Genomic DNA, 22,377 nt, shown 5'->3' on the forward strand with positions numbered 1-22,377 from the left:
ATTGACTGAGGCTTGGCATCTCTGTTCAGATGCTTCAAAAAACAAAAACGAATCCACACACCGATGCCTGTGTCAGACAAAGACTTTATTTATTTTGAAGCACAAAGAGCGGCCATACACAGCAGCTGCACAGATATGAGACGAATGTGTATTAAATTCCTCTCTAATAGCGAAGCATCTGTAGCGTTAGACTGTGTTCTTGAATACATGTGATTAATATTCTGTGAAATGCTTCTCTCTTTATAAACTGACCTATATTTGTACAGCTCTCATAGGTTTATCACAGCAAGTGATGTGTGGAACAACAAACACACTCACATACCTACGCAGATGCACACAAATGCAAAGATTGGTCTCTTTAGAGGCCGACATTTTGGTCCCATTGAACAGTGTTTATAAATACGAATGATATTAAAAAGTTAGTTCGCCCAAAAATCAATATTCTATCATTGTTTACGCAGCCTCATGTGATTTGAAAGCCAGGTTCACCATAGCTCTGAAGGGTCAGATCGAAATTTAAGTCGCTCGCTGAAAACCTTCCCATCCATCTCATTTATGCTGGCTAACGTTAAAATATGGCGCAGAGTTGATCACACAAAATGTACACACTAACGTACAAGAACGCCGAAAGAGATTTGAGAGCTACACTGGAGATTTTCAGCAAATAATGATTTAAATTTCAGTATGTTCCTTGTGTATTTATCATCATATTATTTACTAGTCATATGAAATAATTTTATGATCGTTTAATGGTGCTTTTTATTTGCACCAAAGTCCCACCCTTACGAAAATTAACCACGGTTTGAAAAAAAAACAAAAGACAAAAAAAAAAAAAAAAAAACATGGTTACCACAAATTATCCATGGGTTTGCTACAGAAACCATAGTTTAACCATGGTATTTGTTGTAAAACTGTGTTATACAAATGCTAATCAATATGCCAAAAAAAGAAAAACCTTGGTTACAACACTTTTACTACAATAAAACCATGGTTAATTTTCTTAAAGGCAGGTTAATATTTAAGGCCAAATTATACTTTGATTTACATGTTTTTCTAGCTGCATATTTTGCACTATTTAGTTTGCCCACTAGGTGGCAACACTGCCCTGGCTTATTGTTTCACGGTCAAATAAGAATTTTTTTTTTTTTTTTTTTTTTTGTTGCTCGTAACTTTTAGATAGACATAGCTCAGACACTAAACAAGAATGAAACTTCCCTTCTGTGCATGTGTTTACTGCCTGCATTCGCACACAAATAAAGTTTGGCTGCACATGCGGTTGTATTAGTGGTTTAACAGATCACAAATTTTAGGGTTCGGATCATATTACAGTTTTTCAGCCACGAATCGGATCGTTTTTCGGATCAGCAAAAAAATACAAAAAAATATGTAACTTTGCTTCCCATTACTCAAAGCTAATTACTGTCCTTCTTTGATATCACAGCAAAAGCCTATGAAAGTTCAAACATGATTAAAGAGACAAGTGAACAGCCTGTAAAAATAAGAACAAATAGCCTACACAAATTACATAGATGAGCAAATACAACAGAACAATGTTACAAATAAAATAAGGTCGATACACTGTAAAACCTGATAAGTTAAGAATACTCAAAACATTTGAGGAAACTTATTGCCTCAAAACATTTGAGTAAACAAACTCAATGTTTTTAAGTTAGTACAGCTTAAATTTTTTATGACAAGTGGGGCGGGGCTGAGAGCAATGGGAGCCAAGCCTCACTTCCATAATCCCACCCCACTTATCAATTGTCTTATTATAACGATAATTATATACAACTTGCTTCCATCAACAGCACATTCATTCAGATCTTTATAGTTTAGTACTAGTTAGCAACAGCACACTGGCACATGCTAATGTAGTTATCTAAAAGACTCACAACAACACTTGCGTGTAAATAATCAAAAAAACAGGCAGTATATAGTCTTGAAGTTTTGCTGTCCATCCTCAACCTAACCACAGGCTCTACTCTTCACCACAACGGTAACACTACGAAACTAACATGACAGAAACCTATGTAAATCCTAACATAACACAACATTTAAGTACTTACTTCTGTCTCTCTATGTTAATCTTGTGCAAAAACTCACAAAATAACACTTAATTTCTACATTTATTGTCCTTGTTGTCTGATGCAAAGCATGCTGGGAACTAGAAAATGCAATAATTTATAACTACAATGACATTTTGAGTTTACAGAACTTATTTCAATTAAGTCCAATGAACTTTCATTATTATTTGAGTGAAATTAACTCATTTAATTTAATACATTTCACTGTTCAGGTTTACAGCATAGTATTCAGGTACATAAATGTAATAATTAAGTGTAAAATAACACTGCATAGTGTTGTATACATTAAATATAGATTCGTCTTTGTCAAAAATGTGTTTTGTTGTTTGATGAGCATAATGACAGCAACAGGTATTTATAGGCTGCTGCCCCTTTAAGACCTGATGCACGGATCCAATATAATGAAACACATCCGATTTCTTTCTCAGCTGTTCTCATTCACTTAAAACATAACTAACTGCATTTACCAGAAATGATTGTCAAGGTCGGTATTGTGTCGTAATATTATGTGTATATGCGTCTGTTCAAAGGCAAGGAGTGAAGGAGTAATTAAGTGGGTTCAGTTCTGTGTTTGCACGCAGTCTCTCTTTCTGCGTGAAAGCGCGATCACAAATAGAAAACAGCGCGCGAGTAACAAATAGAGTACCTTTTTGCCTTTTCTTACACTGGTAATGTATGATGTACATGTATGATGAACATGTACGATAATGATTAATGATGGTTAAACTTCACAATTAATCTGCGGAACACATGCGTGCTGAACCGTGGGGCTTGGTCCGTATGGATCATGGATCAACTACGATCGGTGTATACTTTATGCATTACCTTACTGTATGGAAAACAACTGCTTGGACATTCAACAAAATATCTCCTTTTGTGCTCCACATAACAACGACATCCATCTTGTTTGTTAAGTTTTAACAACATGAGGGTGAGTAGACGATAATAAAATATTTACATTTCTGGGTGAACTATTCCTTTAAGAAAGTGAATACGTAGGCTACAGAAGACGTGTGATAGTAAAGGTAAAGGACACAGGTTTGTGGCACTATGGTGAAGTGAACTGCTTCTGCGGTTTCCCTCTCAGGCCGTAGACATTTAGACTGTGGGTCCGAATGGGGGCTTTGAGCCCGGCAGTGTTGCAGCTGATCAGAGGACAGCGGTATACCGCCCCCTGTGGTACAGTGGTGGTACTGTGTTGTTTTTGTGCTTGGTCTGGGTACAATGATAGAAAGATTGTCGGGAAGAGGAGCCCTGAATGTGGGCGTACATGCACACACACACACACACTCGCATTCATACAAGCTCTACAGGATCTATTCTTACGCGCGCACACTTGCATACACTGTATATTCAAATATATATTCTGCATCACATATGAATTAATACTTACTTATATTAAATATTTTAAATATGTGTATATAATCTATACAATCTACAAGAGAAAAAACAGCAGGTGCGACACAAATGACAATAACAAGTGGTCTCACCAACAACAACAGTAACAGTTATTCACTGTTGGACGTTAAAACAAAATTGTTTTAAAGAGACAGTTCATCCAAAAAATAAAACTATGGTGTTTTTTTTAATCTTTTTCTTAGGTTGTGTTATGCTTTTTGTGTTCAAAATAAAAAAAAATAAATAACTGCATACAGGTTTGGAACAAAATGAAAATATTCATTTTTGGGTGAACTGTTCCTTTAAACCGCACACACAAGTTCGGTTGGGGAGGAGCCAAAAATGTTAAGAATTCTCTGCAGAAAGTGGCTAGTTTTGCTAAAACAACTCACTCAAGACGGACTGTTGCAAAAGGGCACAGACGAAAAGACGGATACGGTTACTGTTCACGTGACAGGACTAGAGGTCTACGTACAAGACACTGGCCCATTAAAAATCCAAGTCATAGTCGCCTCCCCCCACAAATCTCTGTCTCCTCTCTATCCTCTCATAGCCATGGTCTGGAATCAGCTTCATCATCATCAGCATCCGCAGCATCAGTGAAGTCGTTCAGCCACAGCTATGTGTACAACAGCACTGAGAAGAAATAAAGCCGATATTACATAATACATTTCTGATTCCATAATCACACTTTCATAAGGAAAGTCGCTGTACCTGGACTGTTTCAGTTTTCTGCTTTAGGAGTCTCCTTGGCTTTATGAGAAAGAATGATAAAAGAACAGCGGTTAAAAATGCACCAATGTGTATTACCAGAGATAGTACTGAATCTCACCCTTGGAGACCATGAGGTTCTCTGCTTGAGCTTCTTCATCTCCTGGAGCCCTGAGAAAATATATAGTTCAAAGAAAATTGTAACCGATGCTTATAAACCCATGCAACATATGACAGAGAATCAGAGAGGCTGTATAGGACTAACCTGGGCTTCTGGTTGATACTGCAGTGGCATCTGCGGCCTGCAGGGTGCACACAAGCAAAACGATTTAGATCAAACGGATGAATGTCAAACCATACAAATGACCTGTCGGGTTTTATTTTGTGATAATGACTGGGATAATATGGGATAATAATCCCTTACAGATGTTATTCTTGTAACCCGAATGAACTGTTGATAGCAAGCATGTCTTCATTTATATCTCTCTCATTGAGTGTGACATAAAACTTCATCTCATGCTCAGTTGAATAAAAGCACCGCTGTTTAAATTGTTATCTATTGTGCGGCAGCTCAGTTTAGCTATTGCGCTCTGATCACTTTTGTTTTCCACTAATTTCTGCATGATTTAGCTTCTGAATGAAGATGATGAATTGAAAATAATAAATCAAAAGATGTTTCTTACTGAGAATAAGGAGCACTCCCAGAGCAAACAGCACCACAGCAAACGCCAACCCCCCGATCCTCAAACTCTCATAGTCTGGTTGAGAAATAAAGGATTTAAATTTTGAAGAAAGACTCATGCTTATGTGGAAAACACACACACAAACACACACATACACACACACACACAATTTCAGTTTGCAAACCAGTTTACTTGTATAATGCAACATTCTCAGATGAAACGGGATATTCGAAGATAATAAATAAATAAATACATAAAAATAAATATGTAGGATGGGACTTTAAATTGTAGTTTGTCAGGGATAATTATTTACTGCATTTTAATTAAAAGTCATGAAGAAATTTATTTTCTTTTGAAAAAAAAAAAAAAGTAAATTATTCAAAAATATGGAATATTCTATAGACAGAAACGGCAAGTAACACACTGAATTAAACATGAAATTTTGTTGAAGACTGAAATAGTATATTCTTATAAAAATTATACTCCAATAATTTTTATTTTATTTAAAACAAAATCTTTTTTTTTTTTTTTTTTTTTTACAGTATAGATATTTGTCACCGTAGATTTTTAAATTTTTGTTTGGGATCTGGCTAGATTTGCCATATACTATGAATCACTGTCTGTCTTTAAATCTTTTTTTAAAATTTTTGTATTATTATTATTATTTTTGCCTTGGACACAGATCGCTGGCTGAATTAAATAAGTCATTATCATGCATTTACACATATGCAACCTTCTGGTTACTAGCCCTGAACTTTCAATGCCACAGAACGCCCCAGGCCAGTGTTGGTTATTAGTTATTCGGCAGATACTTAAATTCAATATCCAAAGCATTTTTCCAAAGAAAACCCCTGGAGCAATGTGGGGTTAAGGTACCTTGCTCAATTGTAACTTTAACCACTAAGTTCCCACCATCCATGGGTGTTAAGCTGAATTTTGTTTCTGTCAAACATCGCACCAGTTTGCAGGCCCTCTGGACTCAAACTCCAAAATAATCTGTCACCTGATTTCAGGTTTTTGCTTCTAGCAAACTCGAGGCATGATGTTGTAATTGTGGCCTCACTCAGAAGTGGCCTGCCTCTAGCCACTCTCCAAAAGAGGCCAATCCTGTGTAGTGCTGAAGTGGTTGTTGATGTCTGGGCAGCCAAAGACCTCTGGAGCTCTGTCAGTTAGAAACGGCCTTTTGGTTTCTTCCCTGACAACTGTCCATCTGGTTGAACAGCTTGATGTAGTATCTGCAATTCTCTTCTTTATAGTGTCATCTCAAAGTTCCTAAGGAGTGTGATGTGATGACAGCATGTCTGATGTGAACTTTTTTATATGTGAGGCTCTATTTAGACCTGAAATGATCTTCATTTAACCACATGTTTGATTGACAGGTCCTTCACAGCTTCCCAAGACACATCAAGACATATTAGTGTTTACACTACAAATGTGATGTGGTCGCATACTGCAAATGTGGTTTGAGTGGATAAAACGTTTTGGAGCACATTTTGGCCTGTATTTTTCATCGACTGCCATAATTAGTTAAGTCACTCAGGACTATTCACAATTTTTCAGATATTAAATAGCGTCTGGAGATTATCAAAATACTGTGTAAAATTGAAGAAAAAAAAATCTAATTTAGATCTCATTTTGATATGCTGCATCAGGGTGTAATTGCATTCTGAAGGCACAGATGAATATGACTGTATGAAGTGTGACTATACAGGTAACGGAAGCTAAGATACCAATTATATTCCACTGTCTTTGGGTACCTTCTGTTTGAGAAGTATGTTCCTTATAAAGTGACATAATCCTTGTTATGTAAGTAAATATTGACCTGTGTAAGCTTTGTAAGTATTGATTCTTACCGTATACAAATGGTTCCAATCCCTCCTCTTTTCCATCTGCTGGAAAACAAGAAATTACACATGAAACCATTTGATTACTATACATATATATGGTAAAATAGTAATGTGTAGTGATGTGTTAAATGAACTTGCCTTGGACAGCAGATTCAGACAAAGCTAAGACAGAAGATCAATACAGAAGCAAAAACAATTATGAGAAAAGAGAAAAACAGAGAGGAATCATGAGTATTATGGATCTTTATATTCACACACACACACACAAAAAAAAATCCAATAACTGAAACAAGAGTGCTGTATTATGTTATTTGTTTGTGGTGGGTGTTTTTGCTTGTTGAGAAAGATCACAGAGCCCTAAGCTAGATACAATATTGGCAGGAATATGACATTGCCTAATGAATGTGTGATACGATTCAGGCATAATAACAGGGTTTTTTTTTACAGGGTCAATACAATTTGTTGTATATCAAACTCTAAGAATTCATTAGACTAAATTGATGCCTGTGAGACACGAGGGAACACTCATAATGATTAACATATTACTGATTTGTCTTCACTGTAGTAATAAAATGAGATTAAAAGTGATTTTTCAAGCAGTCTAGGATGGGATTTGTGCTTTAAAAATGGTCTTAACTTATGCCATATGTTGTTACAATAGAGCTTATTGTATAGACTAGAATCACCGTCAAGCAGGAATGAGGATTTAAGGAGTTAACAGTCTTAAAGGGTTACTCCACCCCGAAATGAAAATTTTGTCATTAATCACTTACCCCCATGTCGTTCCAAACCCGTAAAAACTTTGTTCGTCCTTGGAACACAATTTAAGATATTTTTAATGAAAACCGGGAAGTTTGTGACTGTCCCATTGATTGCCAAGTAAATTACACTGTCAAGGTGCAGAAAAGTATATTCTCCGCTATTATCTGTCATCAGTAACGCATGGATATGCTGTTGCCGTATGTGTTTTTGTATGTAAATAAACATACAATACGTATCAATGCGTTACTGATGACAGAGAATAGTGTACGCACTTTGTGTCCATCGGATGCTCTCCAAAATGGCGCTATGCTGACACAGAGAGACAGAGAGTTGAATAAATGTCATTATTTTTATTTTCTTTGCGTACAAAAAGTATTTGCGTCGCTTCATAAAATTCAGATTGAACCACTGATGGCAGATGGACTATTTTGGCGATGTTTTTTATACTTTTCTGTGCCTTGACAGTGTAATTTACTTAGCAGTCAATGGGACAGTCACAAGCCTCCTGGTTTTCATTCAAAATATCTTAAATTGTGTTCCGAGGACAAACTAAGCTTTTGCAGGTTTGGAACGACATGGGGGTAAGTGATTAATGACAACATTTTAATTTTGGGGTGGAGTATCCCTTTAAATTAAACCTGGCAGTTTATTAAACCAAATCATCTATTAACAAATATCTTAATATGACATTCGGCAGTTGACCATTTGACAGGTGAAGGTATTTATACTTTATTTCTCTGTTGATCATTTGACTTTGAGAATTAAATTACATATTTCCTCTTTTTACTCATCCTCACACAAGAGGTGACAGGGAGAGAGCAAGGTCAGAGGAACTTTATGAAACACATAAACAGGCAATGAAAAAAGACAGGAAGTGGACACAGATAGACTGAATGTACAGTAGAATGAGCAAAGCATGACAGACGCTTGAAGGAAGAGTGGAAACAACATGACAAAAAATGTTGATGGAAAATAACATACATATAACATAAGGAAGGAAGGAATAAATAATGAAGGGAATAAAGTGACAATGAAGCATGGATGGACAGATGGATGGAAGGAAGGAAGGGAAAAAATGACAGTGAAGGTAGGATGGATGAATGGAAGGAAGAATGAAGGGAAGAAAAGGACAGTGAAGGATGGCTGGATGGAAGGAAGGAAGAAAGAAATAAAGAAAGTGAAGAAAATTACAGTGATGATGGATGGATGTAAGAAAGGAAGGAAGGGAAGAATAGGACAGTGAAGGAAGGATGGATGGATGGAAGGAAGAATGAAGAGAAGAAAATGACGGTGAAGGAAGGAAGGATGGATGGATAGATTGAAGGAAGGAAGGAAGGAAGGAAGGAAGGAAGGAAGGAAGAAAGGAAGGAACGATGACTGAATGGATGGATGGATGGATGGAAGGAAGGAAGGGAATAAAAGGACAGTGAAGGAAGGAATGAAGGATGAAAGGAAGGGAAGAGAAGGAAGAATGAAGGGAAGAAAAGGAAAGTGAAGGAAGTAAGGAAGGAAAGAAAAGACAGTGAAGGAAGGAAGAAAGGAAGGAACGATGACTGAATGGATGGATGGGTGGATGGATAGATGGAAGGATGGAAGGAAGGAAGGGAAGAAAAGGACAGTGAATGAAGGATGAAGGGAAGGGAAGAGAAAGAAGAATGAAGGGAAGAAAAGGACAGTGAAGGAAGGAAGAAAGGAAGGAACGATGACTGAATGAATGGATGGGTGGATGGAAAGAAGGAAGAGATGAAAAGGACAGTGAAGAATGGATGGATGATTGATGACTATATGGAAGGAAGGAAGGAAGAATGAAGGGAACAAAAGGACAGTGGAGGAAGGAAGGAAGGATGGATGGATGGATGGATGGAAGGCAAGAAGGAAAATGTAGGAATAAATAAGTAAAGAAAAGAGGAACAATGAAGAGAAGGAAGGGACAAAGAAGGAAGGGAAGGGAATGAAGGGAACCCTAGTAAAAGAATAGTATACTTAAGTACAATTTATTTGTGTGTACTTTAGTATAACTAAATATAGGTGTGGCACACAATAATTGGTATACTTAAAGTCTGCTAAATTGGAACAATTATAATTTTGTACTAAATGCATTTTAGTTATACAAAAGCAGTGCTGAAGTTCAACTAAATTTGTATTAAATATACTTGTTTGTGCTGAAGTGGAACTATTCCAAGTATACTTAAGTACACTTTAAATATCCACTCTTTTATGCAATTTTTGAAATACAGAATTCATTCAGCATAAACTTCAAATGTATTTTGGTGACAATACAATTGCAATTCAATTACACTGTAAGAGTGTTCAACACACATTAATATTATACTAATAACAAACTGAGGTCATACTATCCCTTACTTTTAGTGAGTTTAAAATGCATTGCAATGGCATTCCAAGTAAACTTGAAGTGTGCTAATGGCACAATTATTGTGTGCTTCTAATACAATAAATTAACCTTCATAAATAATGGCACAGCTTAAGAAATTGCATTTTACTAATACCCCCAGCATGCCAGTCAACTCAATTATCCAGAGAACATCAGTGGAACTTTAGACACAGACATTTGAACATTGGCTGAAGGAAACTCTGTGGATTAGATTCGAACCCTGGGTCACTGCCAGACACATGTACTCGCTTTACCAGATGTGCCACCAAAGCAGACACGCGTTGTGATAAACTGCGGTTACTTTGTAGTCTTTCTATACTGTTACAAATACTGCTATAAGTAAATGTTTTTTTCTTCAATGACAGCACAAATTATAGGAAAAGTCTTAATATAGGTGCAGTAAGCGGTGCGTGGAAATAAACGTGCCTGTATAGAACACGGAAGTGCGTTAAACTTGAAGCTGTTGAAGTCAGCAGACACAACATTAAATATCATCTGCTGAATGTTTTGCTTCCCTTTTACCTGACATGATATGTCATTAACGCAGGAAACAATTGGATAAACCGGCATAACATTCGTTTTATTATTGTGCATGCACTAAAACACAGACAGTTCATTGGTGGAAGAATGTGAACGCACTAACTTATGTTTCAGTGCATGCAGAAGGAATAAAACCATCCGGTTTTTTGATCAAGTTTGTGAATTTCTTTCTCCATTTCAAATCCATGACTATATGTTGTTTACATATCTTAACTTTTGTAACTACTTTCTATATGTGACCATGGACCACAAAACCATTCATGAGGATCAATTTTTTTTAAACAAGCTTTCCATTGATGTATGGTTTGTTAGGATAGGACAATATTTGGCCGAGATACAACTATTTGAAAATCTGGAATCTGAGGGTTGAGTGAGCATGGACATATCATTGGGTTTATGAAGTGGCATCCTCTTTCAAAGTCCTGTCCAGTTAGTTTATATGGTGTGTATGTGTGAAAATCACTTTTAACAAATTTCAAACATGTTATAGATAGAATTAAGAACCTAGCCAGTATATTTTCTTAAAGATGAATATATATATTTCATCCTTTCCCAAATGCATTTGTAAAAAGTATTTTACAAATTAATTTGTAGTGCACTAAGTTTCTACTTGAAGAAAGAATGAAATAACTACATTTAGAATGTATTTTCAGCTAGTATAGACATGTCAATCTATTTTTAGTATACTTATCATAATATAAATATATTTTAAATACAATTAAGTATATTTATTTTTCACTAGGAAAAAGGGACAGTAAATAAAAAATAAAAAATAAAAAATAAAGAAAATGGATGGATAGAAGGAAGGAACTATGCAGGAAGAAAGAAGGAAGAACCAATAAAGGGAAGAAAGGGACAATGAATGAAAAAATTTAAAAAGGGAAGAAGGAAGGAGCACAAAAAAGAGAGGAGAAAATAAAAAAAAGAGGATAAAAAACTGAAGGTCAGGAGACTTTTGCATGTACAAACTTTGTTGGAAAATGACTGGTAAATTACCATCTTGAGATCATGTTTGAACACGGTCTTAAATTTCTGGCAGTTTTCTAAGATGAGAATGGCAAAATTACCAGTAAATTGCCATATTGATGCTATGTGTGAACAAAGCAGAAGATTCCAGACGAGCATGTACAAAGTCAGGACACACTGACATCTGCTTTAGAACTCTGCTTTGGACCAGTTATAACATTCTGAAGGAGATGACGTGATTACTCCACACTGCTTTCTGTTGGTCAGCGGGGCGTATCTTTGGGACCAACTTGAACCTGCTGCAAAATCTGTAGAGAAATCTTTACTATTGAAAATTACTCAATTTTGACCACACAGATTTGTTGACCAATGGTAAAAATTACTGCAAAAAGACAGAAAGCCATTGCTTGTGAGAACATTACTGGCATTTATGATTCCATAAATAACCTTTAACAACTATTTTGGAACCTTTTATTTTTAACAATGTATGGTTTATTTACCAGAAAAGTCAACCTGTCAATTTGATGGTAATTTACAGAGTTTGGAATGAACAAATAAGAAAAAGGAAGAAACAATGAAAGGAAGGAAAGGGAAAAAAGAGGGAGGAAAGAATGGAAGGAATATCGTGGTTGCACTGTGAAAGATAACCAGAAAAAAAATAAAAAATAAAAATAGTCTGCCAGTCAGCAGTGCTTTTAGTGGTGAGCAAGGGGATTGTTGTCAAAGCTGAAGGATACATTTTTTTACCAGTGTAGAGAGCTGTGTGTGTGAGTATGAATCTGGTGCACATGTGCTGGCATTTTCATGTGGCCTAATTGTGGGTGGGGTGGAGTCTCTCAGAGGACTGGGATGGATGGGAGTGTTATTTAAATGGTGCTCTCATTTCACAAATGAAGTTTGTTTGGCAAAAGCAGGACAGCAATTCACAGACATGTAAAAGCACATATACAGCACAAACACAGAGCTTTAGATGAGTCTATTTGAAGAACTATAGAGAGAGCACACACACACACACATGTGATCCCAGATTAGAGAGGTCACTGATCAAATTCTCGGTTAAGAACTCTAGGATGGCGCTAACGTGTCATGTCTTGGCTTTTCCCCATGCATTTCCAGTTTTCTCCAATCCCAGCGGACACAGGGAGCCTGTAGTGAAATGTAGGGGGCACTTACCCGCCACATAGACTAGGAGGGAAAAAAGGAAGACCAGAACAGTTTCCATGGCAACTGCAAAGGGGAGAGAGAGAGAAAGAGAGTGGAAAAGAGATAGTAAATAGAGTGAGAATCGGTGTTTGTGGTTTACATGCTTACCATGTACAGAAAGACTAGAAAGTTCTCACAAGCTCACATTATTTATAATCACGATTATGCTCTGTCCTTGACTGGCATGTTGTCATTGTACCTATGCAATATTGAAAGAGCACAGTCAGAAAGCCTGACAACAGGTTGAATTTAGACTCCCTGTAGATTCATAAATCACAACTACACATCTTGTGGTTTTCACATTTTATGAAATGTCTGGGTTAAAGTTGTCATGCAACAGTCAGGATTGGCTGTTATGTCCAAAATATTTATCATATTTTGAGTAATTATATTGTATTTCACAATATAAACACAGAAACATTCATAATGTTTGGGATCGTTATCTATCTATCTATCCTTGAACCCACATATGATTAGTCAGAAATCATTCTAATATGCTGATTTGCTGCTCAAGAAACTTTTCTTATTATTATACGTTAAAAACAGTTAGGCTGCTTATATTTTTTCAGGATGATTTGATAATAATAATAATAATAAACAATTATTATTATTATTATTATTATTATTATACTTAAACCTTGTAGTTATGGGTGGTACAGTATGTTGAGTGTGAGAACAAAACAAAGTCAGTGACATGACATCATCTTTATCAAATGATAAAGGGTCTTAATTTACACTAGCTGTTGCAAGTCACAATTAATAGCATGACCAAATTTTTTAACTACCCTCTATAAGAGTTATCAGTTTTAACAGTCAAGTTAATAATTACTTTTTATCACTCATCCTGTCACTAATCCTGTGTCCCACAAATGAATATATTATTCATATTGATAAATAATTTGATATTAAACCTTCAACGGTGATCTCATTAGTATTTTACAAAATGTTTGCACATGCAGTTATATATTTTGGATAGACAATGAATTGTACTTTATAAACTTGGTCTAAAATTCAAAATATAAAGGCTTTTAGTTTAGAGACGTAGTCTATATTTATATTTACATAATTCATCCCATTTATTATAAATAAAATCAGTCTATTAATTCCTTCAATTCAATATTTTACGAACTTCAAAGAAACTGTAAGCATTTATGCATCTCTAAAGTTGTTCATATGAACATTTTTTGCATTTTACCTTATTTTAATATGTTTATATTGTGCAACATCTGTGGAAACAATCAAAATGCTAGAACCACACTTCACACACAAATGTGCCTTCAAAATGAGCTGTCTTACTGTCTCTATTGCCTTTTACATATTTTTTCTTTGACTTTCTGTCAGTGAGTGCTGTACCAACATTTGTTATAGAAGGACAAAGTCATTTGTTCTGTGTCATGGGCAGGATATTGCTGGATTCTGCCAGCAGTCCCACAGTCCCTACGACAGCTTTCAGGGACCCGGTCAGAACAGTGTCATTTCCTAGAACATTAAGCACTGGAGAGCCATCGAAAAGAAAATTACATGGGGTAGAGCTGATTAACTGCCCTTGACCACAGGAAAGGCATTTATCCTTCTTCTCTGAGTGTTTCAAGAAAGGGTTTGTGTCACAAGAACAATATTTTCGGTTACACTTTATTGTATTTGCAAAGTTACTTACTGCTAGTAGAATGTCTAAAGTGGACTATCAAAATAAAGTGCTACCATATTTTCAAATGTACAATTAATTTACCAAATCACAACACAGTCATTGAGGTCAGCTTTCAAACTTATAGAAATCTAGGCATCACTCCAGCATGTGACAATTCTATTTTATTATTATTATTATTTTACATCTTTAAGTCATTATGACAGGTTATGGATATTTGTTCACCAATATGGGTGTCTTCACACACAAGAACAATACATTTTTAAAACTAAGAATACCAAACAACCCTGCTGCTTCTCAAACCTTTAGAACCAACCCTGCCATCGCCACCCTGCTGTTAAGTAGGGCACCATCATCTCAAAATGGTGTCATGGTCAACCTGTAAAGGAAACCAGGTCATTCTGAGAAAATGTTGTTCCCAGGACTAAATGATGAAATTAACATGATGCTGCTAATTCTCACTACACTCATCTAACTTAATTTAGTGTGTAATGCAACACATATGACCATAATATAATACATTTCAATGAAAAAGTATGCAACTATATATTGAAACCCAAGGAACGTTCCAATTTGTGTTTGAAACGACTTCACTCATACTGCTACGCCACAAATTCAGAATTTGTCACTAGTCTGCTATGATACTAGACCCAATTAATGGTTAAAGAAATGACAGCTTGGGCTGACAAATTATTGCAGTAACAAAGAGCCACACTGTAAAAAAATAAGTGTAATTTTAACTGTATTTTTTTTTTTTTAACGCTACGGAAAAAAATCTGTTAATAGGTTAACAGTAAGTTCCCGTACTATATAGAGGGAAAAACTGTAAAAGATCTAACCAGACATTTCATGTAATTTTACAGTAAAATGTTGTTAATTGTGCAGTTTTTAGAAGTTCAAAATAACAAATCAATGTATAATTGACAGTCAAAAACTGTAAACTGATATTCCCAGAATTCCCTGCATGACACTGCACATTTGAAAACATTTTGTTTAAATAAACATGTTTTTTAATACTTTTTGTTATCAGTTATGTACATTTGGGCTTTATGTTACATCTTCTGTTGTTTAATGAAAGTTTATTGCATTATTTAAGTATCATGAGTGTTACGATGATGGTGTTTTGTGTTTGCATGAATGAGTTTATATCAGGCAATTGAGAGACGTAAACTCACAATTGTGATAAAAAAAGTTATAATTGTGAGATAAAAAGTCGCAATTACCTTTTTTATTTGTTTATTTAGTGGCGGAAACGGGCTTCCATAATAGACTGACAGTTTGTCTAGAATGAGAAAACACAACCCGGACAAGCGAAACACCTTAGTGACCTTGTTTATGCAGATTTTTTAGAGAAAACACAACATTTTGCCTTTGTTCCTGTTCTATTCGACTCAGTTATCCTGTGACATTTCCACTCTAAAATACATATTTGACCTTTCTGACATCATATTTGAGGAAGTGGCATCTCTTTATCAGTGTTTCATTTCACCTTGTGAAATGCAATATTTGAACTCCAGACATATTTCAGACAAAACAGTGGTGCTACCAGAATTACTTATTGAACTACTGAAGTTCTATGTTTGAATCTCAAATATGTGATGGGGTTGAAATAATAATGCTAAATTGGAATGCAGAAACCACAATTCATATTTGGCCATTGAAAAACTCATTCGATATACTTTTTGGAGAATATTCTGAACATGGGACATATAAGTGTTTGGATTAATGGGATTTTCTGTCTGTAGAGTAACCTCATGTTCTTTTCAACTATATCTAGAGACACATGCCTCTACAGCTACCTTATGTGTGATAATGTTAACACAGCACAATACCTGGTATCTTAGTCTTTTTTAAGAGCTTCAGTCTTATCAGCATGTCACCCATTATAGAGGCACTGCAGTCTGCTAATGGACAATATCAGACTCAATGAATTCGCAAGGAGCAGAAGTGTTTGGAATAAGCCGATAACAACAACAAAGTTGTTATTCTGTTTAACCAGTTCAGTGTCACCTGAAGATACAGTCCTAGGTCACCGTTACTCAAACAAGGCAGCAGTATTACTAAAGGCTATTACAAACCTTGTATCATGTGATGTAACAGACAATGTCTGTTGTTTACAATATACCCACAATACCCTGTCAGATCAGCTTGACTCCTCTCCTCCCAACGGCAAGCAGTCCCTTAAAGACATGAGCAGAAACCATCCACACTTGTGTTTCAATATCCATCGCAGTAAAGAGTGCCCACCCATAAAAATAATTTCCTGGCCAAGTGAATTTTATTGATGACACTGATTATAAGGAGTGGTATTGGTAGGGATAGAGTTAGGATTATGTTTTTTCTTTTTTTTCACAGGAATGTACTTCGATAAATCACTGGTGCCTTATTGACCTCAAATAATGTTCTGTGTGGATAGAAAATCAATAAGGAGTCTATACTTAACTAAACAGGCACCTGTTAATGGTCTCTATAGAAGTATTTACCAAAGTGTGGGTCTGTACATGATATTTTCTCTTTTCTTTTCTAATATTCAGAATTGTTTGAAATGGAGGGAAACATTTTGAAAGTATTATTTTTTTATTGTTAAATACGTGTTTGAAATCAGCCCTTATACCCTCATTCATAAAATCTCGTTGAAGGAGCAAGTGAAAAAAAATGAGCAAATTCTGACACTGAGTGTGCCGGATGGGCTGCCGCTTTTGCATAGTTTGTGCTTGATGTGTAATGGAAACTAGCATGTATAGAATTCATTCAACTATTTAATAATCAATTAAGAAGAAATGTATACCCACATTGGACAAGAATTTTGGAAACTAGATAGATGGATGATTCAGCTGCAGGCGCCATCTTCTGGCTGAACGTGGAAATTCATTTGGCACAACCCTCACAGTGCATTATGGGTATTCTCTAGCCGTTGTGTGTACATCAGTTGTACACTTGTCATTGTGGTGAATTATGGGATTTAATGAGTGCGCTTGACATCCACTATGGTTTCAGACACCATCGCTAGACAGACTGCCGTATCGTCAAATTATTTAAGAGCATAGGGTGGGCAATTTCAGACACAGCCCTACAAATGGGAAAAATGATCCTGGCAGAGATCGCCCCCCAATGGTGATCCATTGAATTTTTTTTACATTTTGAATCAGTTATGACGTAACAAAGCCTTGTTTACTGATATCACGTAACTTTGGCAGTTTGAAATATGCTACAAACCACTGGTTCAAAACAAATAATTCGCTAAGGATTCCAAGCTTTCGAAGCAGTGTTTCCCTTCACTACTGAATGTACCTTTAATGTTAAGTTTTGGTCAACAGTGTACTGGAGCAGTGTTTCAATTTTGCAGTAGATTGAAGTTAGGTGTTTTTTCACGACTTTCACATTATTTGCTCTCTCAAGTACCATTCACTAAAAAGTATGAAAGCATACATGCATGTGATTTATTTCCCATTTTCTTGGGGATGCATAATATTCTCAATCAATTTGCTCTGCACCTTTTGAACTACAAGTGAGTAGAAGCCAATTTGTTAACTCACGGACGCCAGGAAACGAGACTCCTCTGGCTTTAATTATCAAACACTGCCTCTGACCTCAGTAGATATATTGACAGAGTGCTATAGTTAGATGCACCAATTCATTTCTCCTTCCGAGTAAAAGCCTCTCCAGTCGGTCGCTGACCCGTGTAATTCACCCTTAAAGTCAATTGAGACTATGTTGTCGGCCACAGATATTTCCTGTGCTCCCTGGAGGACAAAAGGAAGACTGTCGCTGTATCTGGACGGCTTGCGAACGAGACAAAACATAATTCACTCCCAATGACTGTCATATGAATTATGGATTTCTATACTGATGAGTAGCAAATACAAACAAACAACTGCCTGCACAAACTCACAAAGGGATTGGTAGAGTCAACCTAGATTATGTAAACTTCTTTTTTTATTTACTCTGTAGTTTTGGGTTTTAGTTTTAGGTGCTTGCATCATACTGTTTTTGAGTGTCCCGCCATGAGCGTCACATTTTGAACAGAAGAGCATCTTATGTAAGACGCAACCAGTCACAAACGAAGTGCATATGTTGTTGTGCTATTTTTGTAGGACTGGTTTCGTCATCAAATACTGCTTGATCATGTAAGCAGTAGTTACTAGACCATATGTCAGAAGCTGAGAGAATCTGACCTCATTGATATGACTTGCAGTATGAATGAACGCGAATAATATCATCAACAGAGCCTGGCGCTGGCTGAGAGCTCTCATGACTAGGTGTAAGAGGAGGTGCAAGTGTTTATTATACACATTTATTCTGCCAGAACTGGAGCAGTTTCTCTCCCCATCTAATTAGCTCTCTTTTTACGCTCTTTAGGCCCACTAAAAACACCAGCTAGGAGAGAAACTTCTCATGCCAGTTGCTATATCTATTCTATTTTACACAGAGTGGTAATGTGATATTTTTGTTGAAGGAAAAAGTATGTAAACCCAAGGATTTCTGCATAAGTTGGTCATTAAACAACTAAAACGCTACAATAACATAGTGTGGTGCAAATGGGTATTGTAGATGACCTAAAAATAAAAATAGAGTCCACATAACAATCACATAATGCTAAAAAAAAAAAAAAATGTTTCACTTATTTATTATTATTTTGAAATGATTCTTCTGTAATTCTGTGGTGCTAATTATTATTGTACTGCATTTTTTAAAAGACACTTTGCTTTTGCAAGGATGTACACATAGAAGTTTCTGTAACATTCTGTAATATTCTGTAAAATTCTAGTGCTTTCTGTAACATTCCAGAACATTGTGGGACTAGTCATAAAAAACAAAAATCATCCAATGTGCACTTCTGAAGCTTTGGATGACTCATTTTTGGTAACTATATATATATATATACATATTTCACAATGTAAAACAATAAAAATGAACTAAAAATGGCAAAAAAAAAAAAAAAAAGAAAACACCATAATGCACATAAATACTAATAATAATAATAACTGAATAACTGCATACTAATATGCAGTGACTTGTAGGAACATATTTTTAATGGTTTTATGGTAAATTATAAAGCAGCTCAAAAGGTTTACAAATACAAAACATAATATTATACAGTACAATTGATAAAATATTTCTAGTGAATTCAATCTTATGTAATTTTCACTCTATATGGTAAGGACATTTATTGGTTAGCTTTTAATGTGCTTTTATAATTTTTCCATGTCAACAGTTTTCAACATGTTATTTATTCATTCATTTAATAATAATAATATTAATAATAATAATAATAATTATTATTATTATTATTATTATTTATCTATCATAATGAATTGTATCTATCATATCCGTTCCCTCCCTCTGTTTTTATGTGCAAAATTATTTCTGACCCCTTAGTGATCAACTAAATTGCATCTCTTTCATTTGGAAATAATCTGATAGAGCATAAGTAAACTGCTGAAATGCCTGCGGGGGTGTTGATGAGAGAAAATGCTAGTATACAATAGACTGCAAAACAATACTGATGCACTGTATAATCTATCTTTTCTTTTTGGTAAGCTCATATGATTTTACCAGCTGTCAAATGCAGTGTCACCCATAATTACTCCTTACCATATTTCAGCAGAGCAATATATTTATATTCAGAAGATTGATTGTGGCAGATCTAGGATTTCAGTTTATTGAATAACATTTCATTGTGAACAATAGGTCATCGTTGACTATTTAAGGTGAGACCCTTCAGCCTTTCATCACAACCACAACGAAGGTAAATTGTATCCATGACAACAAAGCCTTCATTGGCGCGCTGCCAGACACGCCTCTACCAGGGTGCAGAAATATTGCTATGGCAACTGTATCCGTCAGGTGATTACGATTATTAGTACAGAAAGCTGGCTGTAGTTTTGAAAGAGATAGTGATGTCCACCTAGAAACTGAAAATGATGGCTATCATTGTTTGATAAAGGGCAGGCCAATTCCTTGCCCAGACATTCTGGCAAATCAGACTTTATTTGGAAACGCGATGGCATTCAGTGCATAACAGCACGTCATATAAAATCATATAAACGAGGGACATAAGATGCAATTAATAAATGTATGAATTGTAAGGGACGAGTACAATTAGATAATAATTTCCCAAAATAATAATGATCACCTTGTCTTGTCTGAACCTGAAGGAGTTTGTTTGTGTACATTATCCCACTTATTACACGACTACTTACCAAAAATGGACATGATATTTTGATATGAATTGCAATAATATGATTTTACTTTGGGGAAAAAATAAATAAATAAATAAATAAATTGTAATAACAGTCATTATTAAGAAATATGTAACCATTGACCAATCAGAATCAAGTATTCCAGAGAGCGCCGCGTAATGAGCACTTTAACTCTGCGCCCTCAGTTTATAACGTATCGATCAATACCAAAGATAACGCGCTACCTGTTGTGCTCGGAGCTCAGTCGTGGTCATCATGGACCCCTCCCAACTTGTGGATTTCCTTCAGCACGCATACTAAAAGCCCATTTCCCCACATTTTTTTTTTTTTTTTTCACGCGCTGATACATTTTCCTCTCAGTAATTAAACTCTAATCCGCTCGCGCGCTATCATCATTTCCCCTCTCATTCCAGACGAAGAATTTCACTAATTTTCATTACTATAACACAGATAAATCGCTCCGAAAATAATATGCCAAAACATAACACAAATAATGCATAGAGGTTATGTAAATAATAATTTAACGCTTTAATGAGGCGAAAACGCACAAAGCAATTCGGACACACCCTCGCGCAACAATAACAGCGCGCTGTGTCATTCTACAGCATTTTATATTCATACATTTGTTCAACAAACTCCGAAATCACTTCTGCTATTTGTAAACTACATTATGCATCTCAAAATAAAATCTACACTGCCCATTTATTAAATGTTGACATTACTTTGACTGATGATGTCATTGGAGTAAAAGCGAGGCTTGACTCATGTCATTCCAGAATACCTTCTTTATAATGAGCAAACATCATGCAACATCTCTAAGACTATAAAACAACAGCATACGCCCTAGTTGGATAGGTAACTTCATGCCCTACCTCGTCTCGTTTCCTTAAGGGTACTTGTAAGTGGATGGGCAGCAGTGGGTCAAACGCTGCTTCACGATCCGCACGACTGTAGGGTCCTCAAGTCGTTGTCTGTTAAGTGATTTTTTTGGCGTCTTGAGATGGAACGAAAAGTTATGAATGGATAAAAATCCACTTAAACGAGCGTTTGATGCTGTATAGCAGTCAACAAGGTAAACCTCCTCTTTTCAGATATAAATATATTGACTGTTGGTTTGTCCCTTGTCTCTTCTCTCCCGCTCTCTCGGTTCCCGCCCCGCCACGCGAGCAATGAGAGACACCGCACGCGTTGGTCGCGAGTACTGGTTGGTCGGTCTTTATAAACATGTAAGGGCATATAACACAAGTCTTCAAAGATTATCTAAAAGTCTGTGCAGAGCCTTTCGCGGTGACTCCACAAAATGATCTCATAAATGCGATATCTTTCTGTTGTTTCTCTTTAACAGGGTTTTGATACAAAGCAAATTTGAACTTTTACTGAACTCTTCAGCTTCTCAGATGATTCTCCTGAGAAAAAACCCCAGCGTGACCTCACATTCAGAGGAGATCTTAAAAATATCTCAAATTTGTGTTCTCAAATATGTGCTTAAATTTGGATGAATAAGACAATCAATCAAAAGTTCATTTTGGGATTTCAATTTGAACATTCTCCCAACACCAAATTATCTTAAGTATGCCAGCAACATTCATTTAATGGCTTTATCATATTATAGGACGCTCCAACAGTTGTCAGTTGTCTTTTTTTTTTTATAATTTTTTTTTTTTTAAGTTGTTTTAGGAGAAACATCTAGGACAAAACTGATTCTGCAATAATATTTTCGCCAGGATTGGGGTGGCCTCAAAAACAATCACAGGTACTAGTTGATACACTTTTTACTCCAGTGAATATTTCTCAATGTGGATTTATTTTTGAAAGTCAGTTACTGCATAGGTGCATAACTGAAAGCCTTGGCAATACATAAATAAATAAAAGTATTGATTGTTTCAAGAGTCCATTAAATCCATTCAGAATATGCACATATTCACTTGTGCTTAATACGTTGA

The 22,377-nt window shown here is 35.7% G+C and overlaps 1 protein-coding gene across 2 annotated transcripts; it reads right to left on the minus strand.

The window, feature by feature from the left end:
• Positions 1 to 64: 64 nt before the first annotated feature.
• On the minus strand, positions 65 to 21,749 carry fxyd6 (FXYD domain containing ion transport regulator 6). Of its 2 annotated transcripts, none has more exons than XM_058745582.1 (9): positions 21,307 to 21,749; positions 12,557 to 12,610; positions 6,862 to 6,885; positions 6,730 to 6,768; positions 4,877 to 4,951; positions 4,459 to 4,495; positions 4,315 to 4,364; positions 4,197 to 4,235; positions 65 to 4,118 (listed from the first exon to the last, which is right to left on the minus strand). In XM_058745582.1, the coding sequence occupies exons 2-8, from the start codon at positions 12,603 to 12,605 to the stop codon at positions 4,207 to 4,209; spliced, it is 303 nt and encodes a 100-aa protein (XP_058601565.1). In that variant the 5' UTR covers positions 12,606 to 12,610; positions 21,307 to 21,749; the 3' UTR covers positions 65 to 4,118; positions 4,197 to 4,206. The 2 variants fall into 2 exon arrangements, with proteins under 2 accessions (XP_058601565.1, XP_058601566.1); XM_058745583.1 differs by having other exon boundaries at positions 6,730 to 6,765; positions 21,307 to 21,746.
• Between the last annotated feature and the right edge of the window lie 628 nt (positions 21,750 to 22,377).

Source organism: Onychostoma macrolepis, chromosome 15 (genome assembly GCF_012432095.1).
Source record: "Onychostoma macrolepis isolate SWU-2019 chromosome 15, ASM1243209v1, whole genome shotgun sequence".
Taxonomy (NCBI): Eukaryota; Metazoa; Chordata; class Actinopteri; order Cypriniformes; family Cyprinidae; genus Onychostoma; species Onychostoma macrolepis.

Bases quoted from the DNA above. Each gene is read 5' to 3' on its own strand.
- fxyd6 (XM_058745582.1), bottom strand. From the start codon at position 12,605: ATGGAAACTGTTCTGGTCTTCCTTTTTTCCCTCCTAGTCTATGTGGCG. The intron at 6,886-12,556 runs GTAAGTGCCCCC...CTTCTGTCTTAG, and splicing joins CCTCCTAGTCTATGTGGCGG to CTTTGTCTGAATCTGCTGTC. The intron at 4,952-6,729 runs GTAAGAATCAAT...TTTCTCAACCAG, and splicing joins ATTGGAACCATTTGTATACG to ACTATGAGAGTTTGAGGATC.